At 51.0% G+C, this 21,609-nt stretch overlaps 8 protein-coding genes across 8 annotated transcripts; 5 read left to right on the forward strand and 3 right to left on the reverse strand.

Moving 5' to 3' along the window:
* Window positions 1-3,030: 3,030 nt before the first annotated feature.
* PtrM4_033390 (SGA1, Glucoamylase and related glycosyl hydrolase) lies at window positions 3,031-4,659 on the reverse strand (the record flags this gene model as incomplete). Its single annotated transcript, XM_001939163.2, has 2 exons — window positions 3,031-4,319; window positions 4,371-4,659. 2 exons carry the CDS (start codon window positions 4,657-4,659, stop codon window positions 3,031-3,033), a joined length of 1,578 nt encoding a protein of 525 aa, XP_001939198.1.
* A 1,051-nt stretch (window positions 4,660-5,710) lies between these two features.
* PtrM4_033400 (SucD, Succinyl-CoA synthetase, alpha subunit) lies at window positions 5,711-7,992 on the forward strand (the record flags this gene model as incomplete). Its single annotated transcript, XM_066104042.1, has 3 exons — window positions 5,711-6,151; window positions 6,206-6,674; window positions 6,851-7,992. The coding sequence occupies 3 exons, from the start codon at window positions 5,711-5,713 to the stop codon at window positions 7,990-7,992; spliced, it is 2,052 nt and encodes a 683-aa protein (XP_065966244.1).
* A 408-nt stretch (window positions 7,993-8,400) lies between these two features.
* On the reverse strand, window positions 8,401-9,929 carry PtrM4_033410 (KilA-N domain containing protein; the record flags this gene model as incomplete). Its single annotated transcript, XM_001939165.1, has 5 exons — window positions 8,401-8,425; window positions 8,479-9,292; window positions 9,345-9,507; window positions 9,570-9,805; window positions 9,863-9,929. 5 exons carry the CDS (start codon window positions 9,927-9,929, stop codon window positions 8,401-8,403), a joined length of 1,305 nt encoding a protein of 434 aa, XP_001939200.1.
* Window positions 9,930-11,164: 1,235 nt separating this feature from the next.
* PtrM4_033420 (Rho GDP-dissociation inhibitor 2) lies at window positions 11,165-11,946 on the forward strand (the record flags this gene model as incomplete). Its single annotated transcript, XM_001939166.2, has 4 exons — window positions 11,165-11,252; window positions 11,339-11,658; window positions 11,713-11,761; window positions 11,813-11,946. The coding sequence occupies 4 exons, from the start codon at window positions 11,165-11,167 to the stop codon at window positions 11,944-11,946; spliced, it is 591 nt and encodes a 196-aa protein (XP_001939201.1).
* A 240-nt stretch (window positions 11,947-12,186) lies between these two features.
* PtrM4_033430 (uncharacterized protein) lies at window positions 12,187-12,924 on the reverse strand (the record flags this gene model as incomplete). The annotated part of the gene is made up of 1 exon (XM_001939167.1): window positions 12,187-12,924. The coding sequence occupies one exon, from the start codon at window positions 12,922-12,924 to the stop codon at window positions 12,187-12,189; it is 738 nt and encodes a 245-aa protein (XP_001939202.1).
* Window positions 12,925-13,271: 347 nt separating this feature from the next.
* Window positions 13,272-16,575, forward strand: PtrM4_033440 (Vesicle coat complex, various subunit; the record flags this gene model as incomplete). Its single annotated transcript, XM_066104043.1, has 4 exons — window positions 13,272-13,311; window positions 13,455-13,600; window positions 13,689-15,880; window positions 16,557-16,575. The coding sequence occupies 4 exons, from the start codon at window positions 13,272-13,274 to the stop codon at window positions 16,573-16,575; spliced, it is 2,397 nt and encodes a 798-aa protein (XP_065966245.1).
* A 2,676-nt stretch (window positions 16,576-19,251) lies between these two features.
* Window positions 19,252-19,737, forward strand: PtrM4_033450 (uncharacterized protein; the record flags this gene model as incomplete). The annotated part of the gene is made up of 2 exons (XM_066104044.1): window positions 19,252-19,399; window positions 19,451-19,737. The coding sequence occupies 2 exons, from the start codon at window positions 19,252-19,254 to the stop codon at window positions 19,735-19,737; spliced, it is 435 nt and encodes a 144-aa protein (XP_065966246.1).
* Window positions 19,738-19,918: 181 nt separating this feature from the next.
* On the forward strand, window positions 19,919-20,044 carry PtrM4_033460 (uncharacterized protein; the record flags this gene model as incomplete). The annotated part of the gene is made up of 1 exon (XM_066104045.1): window positions 19,919-20,044. One exon carries the CDS (start codon window positions 19,919-19,921, stop codon window positions 20,042-20,044), a length of 126 nt encoding a protein of 41 aa, XP_065966247.1.
* Window positions 20,045-21,609: the final 1,565 nt, after the last annotated feature.

Here is a 21,609-nt window from a genome sequence, read left to right on the forward strand (position 1 = left end):
CCGAGACTTACATTTAGCCTTGAAAATGTTGACTAACTTCGATTGCGTTGGGTCAGAGAGCTCTGCATTCTCGGATGTATACACGATGAAAACTCTAGGCCTGGCGACTACATATCATGCGTTATGTTATAGTACAGATATAAAAGCTATGGTATACGACTACATAGTCGAGTATACTCAAGTGTACACTACTGAGAGTCTATAACAGATGTTATCCTTGGCATCTAGAATGTGGAGTAATAAACTACATGTAGTTGACGGGCCTAACATACATACGTTAGCATACTTGAATAGTAGCGAGATTATTAAGATCACTTTGGTCGAGAAACGTGTATTACTATATATGATACACTGGTAATCCTGTTCACACATTACCGAACCATCTGACTTGTGCCTACCATTAAACCATCCGACTTGGTGCATACCGTCAAACTATGCGACTTGTGCGTACCTTTTACACATCAAACGGAGTTATGTCTGGGTCGTAACTAATCGTGAAACCGTTGAGTTGGGCTACGGTTGTGTAAGCAATCTTGAACCCACTGAATTTAAGACTTCGAACTTACGCAGGATCCGGCCCACCATCAATGCATGTAGACTCTCAAGAGAGGCAGCCATATGAGTCCTGGCTGCTGTACTCGACCCAGCGACTGTGATGTTCTCATCTGAGCATTACCATAACTTGGCATTGGACTCCCCCATCCAGTATACAGCATCTGTTGCTGCACCGATTGGTTGCCTACTAGCCAACGCAAAAGGATGAATACACAGCTTGTACTCAGACCCAACAAGCTCCAGGCGTGCGCAGATTCTACGAGCTCGGACACATCTCGCACAAGTGATATCGGTCATGGTAGGTGCGGTCCCATTTCTATACAGGCGTTGATTGAGGCATACGTTTAGGTCGGCCATCTTACTCTCGTCTCGGTATGCCTTTTTGTGTAGCATTTGACGAATAATTCGTGACGTTTATCCGCGGTGTTTTCAGAGTAATCTTGCTCCAACATGGAGTAATCATACTGCATCTTGTTTCAGATGCGTACTCGAGTCGATGAGTTCAGGAAGGACATTTCCTCGTGGCGGCTTTGTCCATTTGCGTCAAGCTCGAACAGGACCATGCTGCTCATTGTAAGACATGACTCGTATTGTTGAGTCCCCGTGTTGGACTGTAAGAGATGTTCCTCATGCGGGCGATTATAGAGCGGATATGTAGTGCCGCTTGTCGAAACCTGACTACCTACAGCTGACTGTGTATGGAGAAGAGAGGTAGCGGTAAGCGAAGGCTGACTGCCTATAGCTGACTGTGTATTGGGAACAGAGATAGTGGTGAGCGACTCGGTAAAGAGTTGATTTTCCAGAGCTAACTTCTGAGCCTGGAGTATGCTGACTTGGTTCGTAAGGCGAGAAATGTGTTGGGAGACTTTGTCTGCAGAGGATTTGCTGTGTTTCTTCTCTAACGTGAGCGACTTTGCTATCTTCTATATAGGCTTCCTAAAGAAACATTAGTTTAAGGCACACAACTTTTGAAGAAGGAAAGCTTACATAGAAGTTGATTATATCAGCCATTTCACTCTCATGATCTAACTAAACTGCTCGCAGCTTTTTCTTCAATTGGTCGTATCGAACTTTCTCGGTCATTAGAGTGACTGGGAAGCTCCCTGTTGGCATAGAAGTAGCGTCTTGCATGTCGAGATCGAGCACTAAGATATTTTCCTCGATGCCGCTCATATCTGCAGCAGCAACGAAGCAATTGAAACGTAAAGAAGGAGCGACGTGCCCAGCACGCCGATTGAGCAAGCAAGGGATGAAGGAAGGACTTGGTGCAGCCAGTGATGAAGTAAGGGAAGGCTTTTTGAGTGAGAGGTTTTCGGAGTGAGGAGCAAAACAAGGCAGCAGCGTTGGGTTTAAGTAAGTGCGTTACGCACAGACACACGTGACCTGAGCCCAGAGACAGGAGCACCTGTGTCAAGCAAATTTTCCACGTACACTGGCACAAAGGAAATAGCACTGGTGTCAAGCAAACATTCCACACACACACTCACTTTTCTGGCTGTATACAGTGTGGGCACATCAAAACGTATGGCTTTTGCGTCTATCACGTCACCTGTAGTTGCCAACTGCAGCATTGCATATCCGAACGCACAGCCTTGAGCCTATTGTATCTGTGAAGAGGGTGGCCATTCTTGCTAAATGCGCATGAAAGCAAGAAGGATGCAGTCCCGCTACCTAGACCATCAAAGGCGCACCATCACGTGAGGGTCCAGCGAAGCTACAGCCTCATATGTCACCAATTCTACGCATCCAGGATGACCCTCACAGTCATTAGAAGCGCTTCGGACAAGCCAGCCGCGTGCTGGGATCTGGTGAGATTTGTGGGTTGAGTCTATGATGTTAAGGGATGAGGGACGATTGGCGGAAGCAGTGTCCGGATGCATACGGGCGGTAAGGATATAAGCCGTTCACTGCAGCGTCGAAGCTACGTTATAGCTTACACTTCCCATGCAGCTCTGTTGCAGTGCTGCATACTAGTGACCTTATCAATCTTTTTCTTGACCAAGGCTCTCATTGTCCTCTACTCGCAAGAGCTCCGATAGATAGACCGCACTTCGCTGTAGATGTGACTGTCACTGTGCGAGATGACATTGATATAGAAACAAATGCAGGATCCCTGCGGGTACAAAAATTGCGGTGCAGAGTGAGGAAGGAGTCAACGATGCATGGACGTAAGTCGGCGAGGCGCATATCGTTCAGGTCACCTAAGCGAGTATCACAGATATCTCTGTCATGATAGCTTAGCTGGGTGGAAATACAGTATGTTTATAAAAATAAGCGTTTATTCAAGTGTAAGATAAAACGAGGGTATATCGAGGTGTATCCATCTAACCAGCGGCAACGTCTGTTCTTCCCAAAAACTCCGTGCTAGTTCGTAATTCGTAAAAAGACCCAGCCTTGTGTGATGATCATAGCTCATAGCTCGTCCTTCTCTTCCTCCTCCCTATCAATTGCTATCCCGCGGCGGGGCCCCATCTTTCATAGAGCTTGAAGCACTTTCCTAGCCCTGACAGCGTGTAAGAAGGCCCCGTAGCTCCAAGTCAAATCAACAGCGCCTCGCATGAATCCTGTGACGCGGTCAAACTGCTCACTCATGCTGCCCTCAGCATCCACATGCGACTTGACTACTTCGAGGAACTGGTCGGCAGTAAACTGCAAGCGCTCAACGACAGAGTAGAAGAGCGCATCCGAGGGACCAAAAGTGCCGACATTGACATCGAGCGAAGAAGATGCGAGCAGGGATTCGTAAAAGGGTAGACCGACATCCGTGATAGTCAAATTGCCAGCAACTGAGATGTGGGATGCGGTGCGGTATAAGATATCGGCAGCGCTGGATGTGCATAGGAACCATGGGTTACCACCACGGTTAGAATCGCCATAGCCGTCATACACGTCCTCGGGATAACGTCCAATACCTGTGCCTTGGAAGGATTCCTCGTTGACATCATCATCTTGGTTCTCATCAGAGGGCCTGCTGTTGATTGGAAAGCGGTCTCGCTGGTCGCGAGTCAGGGCGAGTAGCGAGACGAGAATCTCGTCTGACCACGGAGGGTACACAGCCTTATGGGCTGATCCTTCAGACGCTTGACCGTGAAGGGAGCCAAGAAGCAATCCGCAGTCCAAGCCGCTTCGCTTGCTCCATAGCGTCTCAACGAGGTGACCTTTCTGCGCATTCCAAAACTTGACCAAGAGGTTTTCAATATATCCTGCTTGCTTCTCGTACCACTCTGCGGCACCAACATCTCCGAAGGACCTCGCCAGGCTACTGCCCTCTCTCAGACTCTTCGCGCTGACCATCAAGTTGAAGAAGTGCAGCCCCTCTACCTCCTCCCAGAGGTCGAACGAAGACTGGTTCCAGAAGTGGCTCACATACTCCAAATCCGCTTTGATGACGCTGCGAGGCGGCATCTCCACAGCATAGAATGGTCTGAAGAAGTCTGCTGAACTGGTGGAGGTCCAGAGCGAGGGGTGTGAGGAGTTGTATTCACGGAGGTAGTGCATGAGCGTCAGAGCGCGTAGAGCCGGGCCGTCACGCTGAGGCCTACCCCATGATCCTGTGAACGGCTTGCCATCGACTTGGAACTTGGGCTCTCCGAGACCAGATAGGTCATGGAATTTACCCGATGGGTTTGATGTATGCTGAATATCGCGTTGCAGAGAAGCGTAGGCATCGAGGATAGTGGAGAGTGAGGATGCACGAGACGAAGTTGGATCTTCGGCGTAGACGTCTACGACGGTGTCCATCGTGATGGCTGCATCTCGGACCCCTGGTTTTGGTCAGTATTGTGAAGTACCATTAGCCTGTTGGAAATACAAACATTGAAACCAATAGTCAGGCGCAGTATGGCTGGGACTAGCAATGACTGTGCCATCCGCGACGCCTTTTCCTTTGACATTACTGCCACCCGGCGCGACATTTGCCAGAAGCTTGTCCAGCGCAATACGCTCTTCCTTTGCTATCCAGGCTTCGAGCGTGTCTTGAAGCGGTTGCTGCTGTGCTTGGGCATGGCTGGCGCCTACAAAGGTGCTCATGCGAGGTAGAGGTGGTATCGAGAAGGCATAGGAATAGTTGACCAAGCCCGTAAGGAGGACCAGCTGATGTAGCATGGCGACAGCTCTTAGATTGACTCGCGCAAGACAAGGGACGTCTCTAGAAGAAGAGTAGCGCAGTTAGCAGTTCACAAAAGAGAAGGAGAGCGAGAATCAAATAGGGTATCGTGAGAACTAGGCGGTAGCAAGCGATCAAAGGCATAAAGAGCGAGCCATGGGCCCCCAGGCTCCATTCCTTCCGCTTCCACGGTCATGCTTCGCCTCGGCCATGTTTCTGATCACAGCGATGACGGCAAGTCTCGTGCCAGCTCTAGTGGAGTGCGTGGACGAGTAGGAGGCGGTGGAAATGACGGGGCCGGCGGTGAAAGTCTCGTTTGACGTGCCCGGGTGATGTGTAGAAAGCCACGCGAGTCAACGCCAGCACGTCACGCGACCCACTCTCGCGGATCCGGGGTAATGCAAGGCACTTTGGCCTCGGCATACGATACTTGATAAACTGCCCGAATCGCGCGCATGTCAGGTTGGCAGCGTTTGCAGTGGTAACAACGTATCTCGTCAAACCCGAACATTCTCGCATTCTCGGCGCTACGTAAGTAAGCCTGACAGGTTTTCAGTGAGAAGTTACTTGAGTGGCTACGGATAACTCTACCAAGTTTTGTCCTGAGGTCAGCTTTTGTGCAACAGGAAAACCGCCCGAGGCTCTAAGCCTTCCTGCAGGGTCATGTCGTGCTTGTGAAAGTCGCATGTTAAAATTACATGATAAGACTGTAAGAAAGCCAAGACTCTAGGTACTTGTGGGGGTTGTACACGGAGCCGTCCCAGGTATACACCGATCTTCGGATGTATGAGGGGTACATTCGGTTACATGTGAGTAGCCTGAATGCAGCTCGGTTACTTCCGCTGTTACAACACACTTATCCACTCACAATCTATCAAAGCACTTCATGGGTAAAACTCATAGATCCTAGAGCTTTTTTACTTCATTTTGTATTTTTAGTATTGGCGAATAGAAAGACGTTTGTTTATCGTCCGTTCGCCAGCCCCTTCCTTTTTGCTGACGCTGCAATCTATGACGTCGATTTGAGGTTTCAGATTCATCCTATCCGACATGCTTTCACAGCAAGCGCACGGTCTACGCAACGCAATCTGTAGGACCAAGTATCATGGTTACTGGACAACCCGGTCTTCATTCTCAACGTCCCTTCGGCGCAATGGCTACGACTCTACCATTCAGAATCTCAAGATCGGCGCACACACACGCGTCATCTTCCAAGGTTTCACAGGGAAACAGGCCACCGCAAACGCAAAAGAATCAATACAATGGGGCACCAACGTAGTTGGCGGTGTGAAGCCCAATGGATCTGGAGAGCATCTGGGTTTGCCAGTATTGCCATCTGTGAGGGCGGCAATGGAGCAATTGAAGCCGGATGCAACAGGCATCTACGTGGCTGCACATCAGGCTACTGCTGCGATTGAAGAGGCGATCAAGGCTGAGGTCCCACTCATTGTTGCAGTGGCTGAGCATATCCCCTTGCATGATATGATGAGGGTGAGTTGTCACTGTACGCTGGTGCCTGGCAAGATAGCTGGCTAATCAGAGTAGATACATTCAATGCTGCAATCACAATCAAAGTCGCGGCTTATTGGTGCCAACGCACCCGGCATAATCTCAGCTATTGGTCGATGCAGAATTGGTTTTCAGCCATTGCCGACCTTTTCCCCTGGCCACATCGGTATTGTAGCAAAATCCGGTACTCTCTCGTACGAGACGGTCGGATCTTTGACTAGGGCCGGCCTTGGTCAGAGCCTTTGTATTGCTGTCGGAGGCGACGTAATAGCAGGAACAAATTTTGTCGATGCTCTGAAAGTTTTTGAGCATGACAAGGATACAGAAGCTATTATCGTTGTGGGTGAACTTGGCGGTACCATCGAAGAGGAGGCAGCGGATTGGATCATAAATTATAGGAGACGCGTTAAGGATCCGAAACCTATCGCAGCTGTCATAGGAGGCTTCCAAGCACCGCATGGCAAGGTAATGGGACATGCCGGTGCGTGGGTGGGCTTGGGCGAAGGTACGGCGGAGTCAAAGTACAAAGCATTGGAAAGAGCTGGCGTTACTATGGTGGATCATCCTGCAAAATTTGGTGGGGTAATAAAGGATATTCTGGCAAAGTCCGGTCGCAGTGTCAGAAAGATTGCAAGTCTTAGTCGCTCAGATATGCCCTTCACTTAGGCTAACTTTCCACAGGAGCAATCAGCAGCGCAACAACGTCGCTCATACCACACGTCTCGCTTCTCGCGTCGGCCTCAGGTTCCAGTCACAGGTCCAACACAATTACACCAAAAGCATTCCCTTCATCTCACAGCAGAGCAATCAACAGCTCTTCTCAAAAGCCACAACATCCATCTGACATTACCCCCCCGAAGGCTCGCCATCAACACATTATCTCGGAATATCCCCCCCATCGCTCTAATCGCTCTCCCTCTATAATCGCTGCACCCACTGCAAACCCCTCACAGCTGAACCAACGCGTCCGTCGCTTCCCCTTTGACTATCGCTCCGGCCCAAGCGCTGGAGCCATTGCTGATGCAATCGCCCACCTACAACTCGATGCCGCCCCACCCAAAGCCAAAGCACAAGTCGTGCAACTAATCCACAACCTCTGGACCTTGTACACCGAGAAAGAAGCCATCGACGCCCATGTTAACTTAGCCTTGTCCGTAGACGACGATGAGTTATTGATTTACTCGCCATACCTCTTCTTTGACGACGCAGCGTTCAAGTCGGGCAAGCGACAAGCACATCTCCACGCCCTGCGAGATGAGGCTTCAATCTCGGCTACAGACCAACAAGCAGAGGATGCAGGTATTGTATATGTGCCTCTCGCTTCACCCGTGTTCCCTACGGGGACAAGGCAGAAAGGGACACAGACGTCGCCCTCGTCGGCTGCAAAAGACGGACCAAGGAACCTGGTAGGCACATTGGTGAATGGCGCGGGCTTGGCCCTCAATACCATTGACACGCTCTCTGCTCGCCTCTCTGCACCCCCTCATGCCACGTCCGCAGCGAACTTCCTCGATACGGGCGGAAAGGCGACGTCGGACACTATCAAAACGTCCTTCAAGCTCGTCCTCTCCGATCCACGCGTCGGGGTCGTGTTCGTCAACATCTTCGGTGGCCTAACTCTATGCGATATGATTGCCGAAGGCATCATTCTGGCGTTCAAGGAGCTTGACGTGAAGAAACCCGTGGTAGTCAGATTGCGGGGTACCAACGAAGCCAAAGGACAAAAGGTACTAGAAGATGCCAAACTGCCCATCCACGCTTTTGACGACTTTGAAGAGGCCGTCAAGAAAGTAGGCGAGCTGGCAAACGTTCATGCTGAGTAGATGTGTTATTTCAATGAGAACGAGGAAAGAATGGGGGATATCAAATTAATAAGACTGCTATTCGTCCACACCACACCCAGCTGCATATCGCCGAACGAATGTGTTGGCAAAAAGAAACGAGAGACAGAGAGCCCTTTCTTTCCAAACCAAGGGAGCCACCTTTGTGTTCTTTTGTTCGTTGCGCAGTGTACGTATCCAGTACACATGGATGCAGCGGAAACCACAAAATCCCACCCTCGCATGCGCCATGTGTAATAGAGAAAAAAATCAAATCAAAAGACGGCCAAAACTGGTGGGTGTGGTATCTGCAAGACAAATAGATGTGGAAGAAGAGGGACGAAGAGAGGTGACATGATTTCGAATCCATCCAAGACATAGGCGAGGGGGGAGAGAGGTGGAACTATTTAACTATACGAGGTACTGGAAAGCCGTTCTATGTTGTGTTAGCAATGCGCTTGACGGTTGGACGAGTGAATGAATGCTTACCCAATAGCTGCCATGATACCCACACCTACGAGTGCCCTCCGTGTGACTTTTTCCTTTGTCATCTTTTGCTCAGTGGTGTATGCGACCTTTGCTAGCTTGTTCAAGCGCTCTTCCGCAATGTCCTCATCGTCCAAGACATCCTCGATACCCCGCTTTGTTGACTTGACGGGCCCCGCTGACGATTCCTCGTCAAGCTTTTGTGCCTCTGCGACCATGCGCTTCGCCTCTGCGATCAGAGCGGCCGGGTCTTCTGGCTCAGGAAGCGCGGGGTGGTCATGTGGGACATCGACGGTGACATTGGTGCTGGTCTTCTCTGTGTCGCCATTTGTCTCGACAGTCTGCTGGACCTCAATGTGCACTGTTCCTTCTTTGACTTCTTGCTCAGACTCAGTCTCATCTACCTCCTTCTCTTTGACATCGCCGTCGAATGACGAGACAGAGGGTGTGGTGCCGTTTGCAATTGAGGTCTGTAGCGCAGTCGATGGCGTAACAGCGCCAAACGATGCATACAAGTCATCTCCCTTGGTGGCGTCGGGCTTCATCCCGCTCCTTGTGGATCGAGACTTGCGCGGGGTTGCAAACTTGCGGCTCGGGGTAGCGCCTTTACTAGGTGATACGGATCGAGTGGAGCGAGCGCGGACTGGGCGAGCGGTGGGCGTTGGAAGAATGGCGGGCTGGGCGTTCTTGACGTCAAACTTTGGTGGCATTTGTATGTGGGAATTCGATTTATCCTTGTTGCCCTTCTCGATAGGCGTGGGGTCAAGGAGAGCCTCTATCCAGTGGCGCATGCCGTATTCTTCAGAGAGTGCGAGAGCTACACATACTGTTAGCGCGCAGCTTGTGTAAAGGTGGCGATTGTCACTCACCCTCTTCAGGCGCAATCCACACGCTTCCAGCAACCTCCTCGGCACCGGCAGATGGGAACGTCTTCTGGTACTTGCGCTCCGCGTCCTCTTCAATGAGCGAAGCCCATGGAAATGCAGCCTTGAACATGCCGGTCGCACTAATGTAGCCGTCACTGCTGCGTCGCTGTTTGTCGCGTCAGTCGGTCGGTCGCGCTAGTTGCAAGGAGGCTATTTTTCATCGCGTACCATCAAAAAGTATGATTCCGGGAAAGTCAACTCTCTGCGATCCTTGTTCTGCGCGGATGGCTTGTTCGCCATGAAGATGCCCGAGTCTTTGAGATCCTTGGGAAGGGGGACTCTCAGATGCGCGTAGTCAAAAGTGCCCATGTTCTCCGGCTGGGTCGCGTTGGTAAGACCGGAAATGCCAGGCCTGACGCCCAGGTTCGTCTGCCCCAGTCGGCGCCTCTGGATCAAAATATCAACTGTAGATGAGTGTTAGTCGGGCTGTCGCGACGATGCGATGCGCCGTGGTCACGTACCGATTGTTGATTCCGTAGGCTCAAGAAGAGGATTCCTCCTCTCGGGCAAAGCGCGTCCGTTTACCATTTTGGCCATGTCGCCCCTTTTCATTATAGTACAGTGCAACGTGTATCGGCGACGTGTGGAGCGCGCAGCGCAGATGTTGTCGCGAGAGGCTTTGCGTAAGTATGACGCGCGCGTTGGCTAGCGACACGAAGACTCGAGACCTGGGTCGTTTGAGGGGAGAAATTGGATTAAAAAGCTTAGTAACGGCGTTGGCGACGGCGACAATGATAAGGAGAGTGCGCGCGCGGTCGGAGTGATGGAAGACGTTTGACGGTTCGCAGGTTGCGATGAGGACAGGAAGGAGCGACCATCCTTGTGCACTAGCTTGGTATGCCCCAGCCACCCCCAGACGACTGCCCAGAGGTCTCGCGAACGCAAAAGTTTTGCGGTGCCGATTGGCCATCTGGTTAATTCCCCCGTATTGCTGTCCGAAAATGGCCTCGTCCACGTCTGTCACGCGGCTGAATTGGGACTGATACGGGCGTGTCTAGGAAAGTCACGCGTTCCAGATAGTTTCCACCGTCATGCTTGATAGTATCGTCCAATCCACCCCAAATATATCTTTACACCCCAATCACTACGAAGCAAACTCTGCCATTGAACCCATGTAGGCTGCATACGAACATGCAACCGACTTTAGCTAGACAATGTGCAAATCATTCATCGATGCATGTTCCTGGATGTTGTAAGACGCAGATGCAGCGAAGACACGTGCGAGTTGTAATGTTGATACGAATACAAATCTGGAAAGTCCTACACTTTCTTTTTGTGCGCACGCCGAGACATGAACTCCCGCATCATCTAGTGCCATCTGATTGCACAAATATCTCCGAGACGCGGACACGTCACGACGCTGACAGGGAGACGTCCAGGGCTATAACTCACAGGTGCAGCTGGATTTCGATGCAGGGTCTCAGGTGCCAGTTGGTGAGACGTAGCCGCCGTCAAGGAGGGTCGTCGAGCAATGCGACATGGACTCGTGCAGCAACAGTCTGGAAAGTATACGGCAAATCCAAATATGCAAAAGGGACCATTCAGCGCCGCGGCAGGCCCCCGCCAGGCACCGCCAATGGCTTGAGCGAAGCTATCGGGAGCGGTGAATCCCCCGCTAACCTTCTTGATGCTCAACACTCCGCCGCCGACTTGTCCTTGGCCCCTCATCCTCACAATTGACCCTCCAACTTCTCCACTGACTTTCTCAACTGACCTGAATTCCTACACCAACCAGCCAAGCTTCACTTGTCTATACATTTGCCATGGCCGACCACGACGACCTCCACCCCGAGCAGACCGAGGGCTTCAAGGTCGGTGAGAAGAAGACGATTGATGAGTACCAGAAGCTAGGTAAGCACCTCCAGCTCTCTCTTTCATGCTCTTCGCCCTCCGCCGAGAGCCACGCGCCTCACATATGTACTGACCTAGACCCCCAGACCAAAACGACGAGTCTCTGCAAAAGTGGAAGGCATCCCTTGGTCTTGGTCAAGGCAAGGACATCTCCGACCCCGACGATCCCCGCAAATGTATCATTCTCTCTCTTGGTCTCGAGGTTGAAGGTCGCGACGACATCATCATCGACCTGCGGGCACCCGGCGCGCTTGAAGCTCTCGAGAAGAAGCCCTTTACCATCAAGGAGGGTGCAAAGTTCCGCATGAAGGCGCAATTCAAGGTTCAGCATGAGATTCTTGCTGGTTTGAAGTACCTCCAAAAGGTCACGCGTATGGGAGTCAGCGACAAGCTGCAGGAGATGATGGTACGTCTTGCTGCTGCGGCGGGAGATTTGGACAATTGCTGACAGCTACGGTAGGGCTCATATGGTCCTAGCACTGAAGAGAAGCCTTTCTACGAGAAGAAATGTACGTACATGTGAGAAGCTTCAATCTACCGCATTACTAACGATGCTTTAGTCGAGCCTGAAACCGCGCCCTCTGGCATGCTCGGCCGTGGCCACTACACAGCCGTCTCCAAGTTCGTCGACGATGACAACCAGGTCCATCTGCAGTTCAAGTGGTCTTTCGACATCAAGAAGGACTGGCAATAGGCGACTGGATGATGGTGGGTATGGGGACGACCATGTAGCGACATGAGCAAGTTGGCAATATCTTTGAATTGGAAATGGTGGACATTCCGGGTAGCTTGGGCTCCCACGAAGTAACGAAGCGACGGCTGACGGTCGATGATCTAGGAGGGCGAATAGAGTCTGACCAGGTATCGATCTGGTCGCATTGGGGGATCAAAAATTTCAGCACTTTTCACATCCATCACGAGAGCGTATTGTATTTCACCCATGGCCTTGATGTGCTTGCGCATCTCCAAGTGTGCGGAAGTGAAACCACCTTGCTGCGATGCTCTTCGCCTTGACAGTGCGACGCGCCCACGCTCGCTCACCAGGCCCAGAACCAAATCTCCGTGCTGAGACATTCAAGATGGACACTTCTTGTTCCCATGGATCTTCGTCATCTGTCTCAGCCTGGGTTCCTTCTTGCTCAGTGTCCATATCCATGTCCTCGTCGTCGGAATTTTCAACGATTTTACGTTTTCCTGCGCATTCCACGACGTGAAGCTGGACGCCAGCCCTGAGAGCTGTTTCAGCCACAGTCGCAAAGCACCTTGAGAGGCCTTGGGCTGAAAACGATGGCGTCGATGCATGCAGAGTGAGCGGGTTCACCAACACGATCTTCTCTTTTCCTTGAGTATCACCGACGACCCCGGGGGCCCCGGGCCGGCCGTATGCAGTCAGGTAGGCTAACAAGGCCTGCACAGACGTGCAAAAGACGAGTTGAATGTGCGTTGTGGTAACTAAGTTGTGTAGCGTGGGCGCAATCAATTGCTCCGTGCTGGCTGGGTCTTGTTCACCATGGTGTTGCTGTAGTGAAGTGGCAACGTCTTGGAGGAAGACGTCTCGACTCGAGCAAATGATGAGCAGTGTTGGACATGTGCGGGACTGATTGGCGAGCAGGTGGTGAAGTAGTCCAGTGAGCGTCAGCGGGCATAGGACCGTCGGCCGTGTTTGCAACATGACATATGGCTTCCTGAATCAGTGCCGGGTGCCATGTGTGTGTGCCCAGTTTGGCGTGGGTATTCTGCTTTGGGACGCGGAGTAGAACACACGCGGTGTGAATGTCATGGTCGGCTAGACGGTTGATGCCAATCGGCGGTAGTTCCCGCTCCCCGATTCCCCCCACTACTTACGTTGTCCATGACTCCAGAACTGCCCAAGTGCATGCACCCTGCCACGATTAACCACTATCACGACGCCCAGAACCGGATTCCCCCTGGCTCTGCATAGTCGGCATCCCGTTCGTGGGTAGAGACGAAGCGCGCACGCTCCGGACCGAAGCGCTCATCCTGGCGTAGGCCGCTGTCATGGAGTCCATCAGTCGCATATCGAGCTTGCTGGAGACAGGTATGGCGCCCTTTCCACTTTTCTATACACCAGTGCGCCCGGCCACGTCTTTTCGGCGAGGTCTGTAGTTACTCTTGGATATGTAATTGTTTCGTTGGACGTCATGCATCCCTCGAGCTTTGCTCACTGGTCCCTCTCTGCAGCCCGCGACCTTACCCTGGAAGCCGCCCGCGATGCCAGCAATGTGCGCAGGGCGCCTACCAAGGAATTGCCCTCGGGCCAGCTCAAGAAGCTCCTTGATAGCAGATCAGAGCGCGATGTGCTGGAGGGCCTACGGCGGGTTATCACTGTAGGTACTGCCCCACCGCCCAACCTGCACCACTGTCGCAGCCATGGGACTCTTGGAAACGTGTAGTAACTGACGACAGACCATGTAGATGTCCTACCGCCAGCCACCCTCGCAGACACTCCCCTTCTTCTCACACGTCATCAAGAACGTCGCCTCGCCCTCGCTGCAGGTCAAGAAACTAGTCTACATATACCTCCTACAGCATGCCGAACACGAGCCGGACACCGCGCTTCTTTCCATCAATACGATACAAAAGTCGCTCACAGACACGAACCCGCAGTTGCGTGCGCTCGCCCTACGCGTCATGTCTAGCATACGAGTGCCAGTCATCAGCCAGATTGTGAGCTTGGGTATCAAGCGCGGTTCTGGAGACATGTCGCCATATGTGAGGCGAGCAGCAGCTCTGGCCATACCCAAGTGTTACAGACTAGATCCGAACACAGAGCCTCAATTGCTCGACTACCTTTCGACACTGTTGGGAGACAAGCAGTATTTTGTGACGGGAGCGGCCGTAGCGTCCTTCTTAGAACTATGTCCAGAGCGCTTGGATCTGATACACCCGCACTATCGGTCCTTGGTACGAAAGTTGGTCGACATGGATGAGTGGGGTCAATTGGCGACTTTGCGACTCATGATGGTCTACGCGCGCAAATGCTTTCCAAGACGGACGAAAAAGGTCAAGAGGGCTGCAGGTGCCAACACGAACACCAAGCCTGTACAGTCGACAAAAGGCTTCTACGATGATTCGGAGAGCGAGTCTGAAGAGGAGGAACAGGAACAGGACATGGAAGAAATTGCAATTCTAGACCCTGATCTCGAAATGCTGCTCAAAGGCTGTCAATCGCTTCTTCAGTCTCGCAATGCGGCCGTGGTGATAGCAGTAGCAAGGACATATCTCTACCTCGGTACCCCCGAATACTTGACCCAGGCCATTGGACCATTGATATCCCTCCTGCGATCCGCGGCGGACATTCAGCACATCGCGCTGTACAATATCGTACAGGTCTGCCTAACGCATCCGGAGCCTTTTGTAAAATACTACACGCATTTCCTGGTGCGATCGACTGATGCGCCGCACATATGGCAGTTGAAGCTGGAAATGCTGACACTCATATTTCCCTACGCACAGTTGAGACTACAGAGTCTGATACTGGCGGAACTTAGCCATTTCTCGCATTCCGGGAGTCTGGATCCAGCTTTGGTCAAGGAATCGGTTCGAGCAATCGGTCGTTGCTCGCAAAGCCCAGCTACAAGCCCCCAAACATCAGCGAGGTGCCTAAAATTACTACTAAAGCACATCGGCTCCGCAGATACCCATCTAGTGGCCGAGTCCCTTGAAGTCATTCGACATTTGATCCAGCGAGACCCGAACGCTCATCGCACGACTGTAGTCCGGTTAGCGAAACACTTGGATGCAGCGACAAGCCCTCAGGCCCGTGCAAGCATCATATGGCTAGTCGGAGAATTCTCTGGCATCGATCCGGAGAACAACATTGCCGCGGATGTATTGCGTATCCTGGTAAAGGGCTTCGCAGACGAAGCTGAGCCGGCAAAACTCCAAATCGTGTTATTGGCTGCAAAGGTCTATGTACATCACCTGGCTGCAAATCCACCTCCAGAGCCAAAGATTGAAGAGCCTAAGCCGAACCCATCTCCTATGGACGACTTCCAAGAAGAGCATGGTGGGTTCAGAGAGGAGCATCTCGAGTCCCCGCCGCAGACCTCCGAACCTCAACAGGAAGAAAAGCCACATATTATCGAGGCACTTTACAGCTACGTACTTTTATTAGTAAGATATGACACCTCCTACGACCTTCGCGACCGCGCGCGAGTCTATAAAGCATTACTCGCAACGCCGACCTCCACACAGCTAGCCTCGCTCCTACTCCTCGCACCAAAACCTGTTCCACACATCCCAAGCCCCAGTGAAACACGAAAAGATTATGTCCTTGGTAGCGCCAGCCTGGTGATCGGCGACGAAGGCGGTGTTGGTGGCTTACGCGGCTACGAAAACCTACCACGCTGGGTCAAAGAAGGCCAGGAGCCAGATCCAGCGCTGCGCGACGAAGCCGCTTCGGCTTCTTCATCAACATACATCTCAGCATACGAGTCTGCGAAGAATATGTCGGCAGCAGAAAGGCTAGATGCCGCAGCAGGTGGCAGCAGCAGGGCGACACCTGACAGCATGCTCAGCCCAAGGACCTTGAACGGTATGAGTGGAGACATGGGCGTCGGTGGTGCACCCAAGGCACTACAGAAGGAGAAGACGCTCGATGACTGGTTGGCTGAAGAGGAGGAGGAAAGTGGCAGTGAGGAGGAGACGGACGAAGAAGAGACGGAAGAGGAAAGCGAGTACGAGACAGATAGTGAGGAAGAAGAGAGCGACGATGATGGGGAGAAGGATCAGCTCATTAAATAGCTGGTCAGCGGATCTGATATGATCAAATCATAACTCTTGACCACGATCTGGCATCCGTGCTGTGCAATCGCTAATGAATTGTGATTTGAGCTGTGCAAGAGTAAAAATTCTTCCACTGGGAAGCAGAAGATTGATCTGTCCTATGTCAAAGCTTTTCTGTAGTTGCCAAACTATGGCAACAAAGACTTTGTGTGAAAGTACTACAAGGAAAACTACTAGAGTCAGCGAAGGTCCACAATGAGATGATAGGAATACGACCTACCATCCCCCCATCCACTCTCTGCTTAACGCATCCCCCGTTTACATCGGCGTCAAGAGACGAGCTCTGCAAGCAGCTCCCACCACGCATACATTACGACGGCGACGGCGTCGGCGTCGGGGCCGGTGGCCATAGTAGGAAACCAAATAGGAAGTAACTACTCCCAGTTTTGCATTCACTCCAGAAACCTCAATCTCGCCATAAGCTTCTCCATGCACATAAGGCAATGCCCTGGTCGTCCTACTCGGGAAAATGGTATGATGCTCTGACAATGCTAGTGGGAGCCTTGCTGAATAATCGGGTCTCCACATGGTATGAAGCTCGTGTCATTTTGTTCGTGATGATGACAGCAGCTGTATGTCCAGAATATAAGCTGGCACATGGTCGTGTCGCCGTGAATTACGTTCGAGGATACGTTGTGGTCGTTTGCTGGAGTTTTTATCATCTGGTAGCGATTCGAGATGGGATGTTGTGGTGGATCGCCTGCTGGTGATATCGTGTAGTGCTGTTCTATACAATGAGTGGGGTTATGAGCGTGCACTGGTAGGAATGACGGATGTGTGTGTGTGTGTGTGTGTTGTTTTTGTATGAAGATTTTACAACTGTGGGGTGTATTTGAACGTTAATACATCATCAGGACTCGGGTCTTTCCATGGGGTTGTCATGGCGCGAGTTTGGATTTTTTCGCAAGAACGGCCTGGGTATCTGGTGGAAAGAGCTCATGATGGACGTGGAGGGTCGTTGAAGCGCTTCCACTACTACAATGTTCTTTCTACATAAAAAATACCTCTCGCCTTCTTTCGAGATATGGTTGACGTTCTTCTCTGCGTTACACTGCGAACATGCCCTTTTTACTACACGATCGATGCTGGTCTCTGTCAACCTAGAACTATCAAATATATGGACATATTTGCTATCACCCGGATGTCATAAAATATTAGACATATCAGTGTAAAAAAGCCACTGTAGTCGCTAGACACGTCTATTGGGTGCTTACCCATACTGTCCAGTATTTTATGACACCCAGGTACTATCAGAATCTAGAGCTTAGCCTAGCATCTGCACTGGTAAGGGGCAAAAGGGAAGAAGTTGGTAGAGCTCTCGTCAAGATCATGTAATCGATGGTTCTTCAGTTTGGTACGCCAAGGATGGGTATCTACACTGGTAAGACTACAGAAAGAAGGTGACCGGCGCGCGCGCAAGCTCAGGTTTTTTTCTCTGAGCGAGTAAGACTTAGGATTTTACTGTGACCTACCGAGTAGCCTCATCAGCTGCAATGCAAACTCTCATGCTCGATGTGCAGAGCGTAAGCGGAGAAAACGTGAAATGGCGATGAATTGCTAGCTTGCGAAACCCACGTGTACATATTCGTAATACAGACGATGAGCTACGATCGCTAGAGTGCCGAGTGAAAGCCATGTTTCAGTCGATCCCGATTTGGCACCACCGGCTTCCATAGCCTCCCCTTTCATAACTAGCGGTACGGCAAACCTTCACTTAGCGGATGTTCATCCGGCGGGACAAGCCTGGACAAGAGCTCCTATAGAGTACCAAGAACCTGGGCGCCAAAAGTGAGCTATGCGCCCGAGATCCGGGGTACAGACGGCTTGTAGGCAATTTACCGTAGGCGGATTGCATGCAATTTGGCGGATAAAGTTTAATTGGTATGTTGTGTTCGTCAGACCATATCACACCTATAAGTTCCCGGGAGGAAAAATCAACGTCCCCTTGATTGTTGTGCTTTCCAGGATGCAGATCTAAAGATGGGTTTTTGGATGGCGGGGAAACGGAAATCGCGTCCCCGTGATCCGGAAGCGGTGACGTATTGGCTTACAAGTTGCATATCCCGTGCACCAGCACACCAAGACTCATCTACACATCCTTGCTATACAGATGGATAGTAGAGATGAGGTTATAGGTTAATGTCTCCGCATATATTGAAGTCGCGCGATTCCTGCATAGTCAAACACTTGAGAGTACATCGAGGGTTAGTAGGTATCTAGAGAAGATAGCCTCTACATGACTCGGCCGGGGAATTTAGATGCCGGATAATGTCCACCATTGCAGACTAGTTGACTCGGAGCACGGCAATTAGTGATGTTTACCTATGCACGTGGCGTGCACGCGGCTTTGAGCCGCATGCGAATCTCTCTACCAGCGCATGGACCCTTCCAGGAATCTTTCCATCTTCCTAATCTCATCTATTCCACACTGCCAACATCACGCAAACCAGCAGCCAAAGGCAATACTCACGGTTCCGGATATGAAGACCTCGTAGAACACTCATTTGACGGTCTTGGAAGCTAAACAGGACACTTTTGCCGTCGTCTTCAGGCGCCACACTGGCCACATAGCTTTACATTGATTAACATCTCGCTGGTCCACTATTCTGTACTCACGCCAAGATAGAATTTAACCGCTAGGACATGCACAAGGCGGAAAGCTTGGCAAATGCATGAGAAAGAGGATAGGGCGCGTAGTTGAGGGAATACTTGCTATGACCGCTGTAGTGCCACTGTAACCTGCAGTCAACCCCACCACGGAGAAATTGCAAACCCTAGCTTCATAAACGCACGGTGAGGTTCTACAAACATGGTTTCAAGTATCAAGCCAATAGAAATGTATGAATGACCGAGATATAGAGCGTTTCAAAGACTTTGTGGGTGCAATTGGCCCATGGTGCCACTTCTAGGCACTTTCTCTTACGCAAAAGCCAAGCTCAGCAGATTGCTATCCCTCCGCCTCATACTTTGGCTTCGGATGACACCCTAGCTGAGAGTAGCTGAGACACCGCAATGATGGCAAAGGACCTGCCTTGGCTTTAGCCAACAGACCTAGATCACTAGATCATTATCCGATGTTGCGTGCACAGTACAAAGATCTATAAAGGTATCATCAGTCTTCCTTGTAGCAAACCCCAACGACAATCAAGAACTTTCTTTCACTTCGCAAAATCAACGCCTTACAATCAAAATGGTCTCCTTCACTTCGCTCATCACCGCCGCCATTGCTGCTACCAGCGCTTTCGCTGCACCTGCTACTGATGTAGCTGCTCGTTCATCTGGTGATCTCGTTGCCCGTCAGAGCACTCCCAACTCTGAGGGAACACACAACGGCTGCTGTAAGTCTGGTTATCGACGCTGTAATGAACATTAGCTAAACATGACTTTAGTCTATTCGTGGTGGACTGATGGTGGTTCCAGGGTCACTTACACCAACGGTGCTGGTGGCAGCTACAGTGTCCAGTGGGGAAGCGGAGGCAACTTTGTCGGAGGAAAGGGATGGAACCCAGGATCGGCCCGGTACCCCCACTTGCTCAAGAATACCCTTTTCAAGGCAAGCTTACTGACACTACATCAGTACCATAACCTACTCCGGTTCGTACAACCCCAACGGCAACTCATACCTTGCCATCTACGGCTGGACTCGCAACCCTCTTGTCGAGTACTACGTCGTTGAGAACTTCGGAACCTACGACCCCTCCTCCCAGGCCCAGAACAAGGGCACTGTGACCGTCGATGGCTCATCCTACAAGATCGCTCAGTCGACCCGCACCAACCAGCCATCCATTGATGGCACCAGGACCTTTCAGCAGTATTGGTCTGTTCGCCAGAACAAGCGCTCTTCCGGCTCAGTTAACATGAAGACTCACTTTGATGCCTGGGCCAGCAAGGGCATGAACCTTGGTAGCCACTACTACCAAATTGTCGCTACTGAGGGATACTTCTCCACTGGTAGCGCTTCCATCACTGTCAACTGCCCGTAAGTGGTTCAAAGTGCGAAGGTCACGTGGTGAAGCGTGGTGGTGATTTGGATGACGTGAATGGCATGCGCTGGTCTGAGCGTCAGTGGCCCAGTCAATGACTTCGATTCTGTATATATTTTTCCTTAAATCAGCTTGCTGATACCGAGAACATTAACTTTGGTATTTCTCATCGCGATTTGCGATTCTTGTCAACACTGAGTTCTCAACGTTTCTCCCAGCGTGTTGAAAACGTGACCAAGTTGATATCGCTGGCTTATCTGTATCTTCCCACTACATTCTACAAAATGTGCTTTCGCAACTGTATTGAGTACTCTTGTCCCGGTATGCATACTCTTATCAATCCTGTCCGTCCTTTTGCGCTGTGCGAACTAGCTCAGCATTACCCTATACAACGTCAGTGTGCCACTATTATAGATATTTTTGAGAAGAGCGACGAGTGGTGCATAGATTGCTGGATGCGAGAGCATGATGGGAAGCCCAAAGACGGCGAGCACGGGAAGAAGGTTTGGAATGATTGTTGGCGGGGTGGAGTGAAGTGGTCGGGGTTCAGTGGAGACAAGGGAAAGAACGTTTGGTGGGATGATACGCCGCAGTAGTGGGGCAGTATAGTGAGAGACTCAGTAGATGGAATATGTGGCTTGGTAGATTACATGTGATCCGCACCATTACTTGGTCACCAAATCTGCGAAAGATAGATTACAGAATACAAGTCCTGAGAAGATGGATTCACAAAAGCCAGACAATTCAAGAGACAAGCATGCTTCAAACCCGAACACCGTCAAGCAAGAGCCTTTGCCAGCGTCCTTGAGAGTACCAGAGAACAACTCGACTAGAGCCATGTCAATAACGGCCTCCAAAGACGATAGGGCTGCGTCCCTCTTGCTTCCAGAGGTGGGAGTGAGCCACGGCAACCTAATCCAGAATGAACATGATGCATCACATACGATGGCAGTACCTGAGCATACCGCCACAACATCCCTGCACGAAGAAAGAGGTCCGATGAGGACACTTCTGAAGATGCAGATCAGAAGCTTCTAGTAAGTCCACTACCCGTGCAATAAGAATATTTTTCTCATGTGGGCTATTTCATGCTAACATGACTGGCTAGTTCGACCGCTGCAGGAAGATCTTGCAGCTCAGAGGCGAAAAGCTTACACAGGAAGAGACAGTATTGCAAAATACACTCGATGGGCAGACAAAGACACTTGAATTCGCTAATAATCGTTGGAAAATTATTCAAGAAGCATTGACAGAAGCGAAGGCCAGGGTGAAGACTGCCAAAGAAACCACAGCTACGACGGAAACTGAATTGGGAGAAAAACAGAAGGAACTGGCCAGTCATCACCTGTTCGAGCAAAGCTTTGATAATTATTTCGCATCAAGGATGAACAGTGAAAGATGGGCCCTGGGGTGGATAATCAATTATAAGGAGTCCATGGGCGTTTCAAGGTTGAGAAAATGAGTTTCGGTGGCGGCAGCGTACCCCACGTGGCGATCAAAAGTGACGCGAAGGAGTTTGGACACTGAGTTAGAGCACATCATAGCGATTCATATCAAAAAAAGTA

Source organism: Pyrenophora tritici-repentis, chromosome 1 (assembly GCF_003171515.1).
Source record: "Pyrenophora tritici-repentis strain M4 chromosome 1, whole genome shotgun sequence".
NCBI classification, from domain to species: domain Eukaryota; kingdom Fungi; phylum Ascomycota; class Dothideomycetes; order Pleosporales; family Pleosporaceae; genus Pyrenophora; species Pyrenophora tritici-repentis.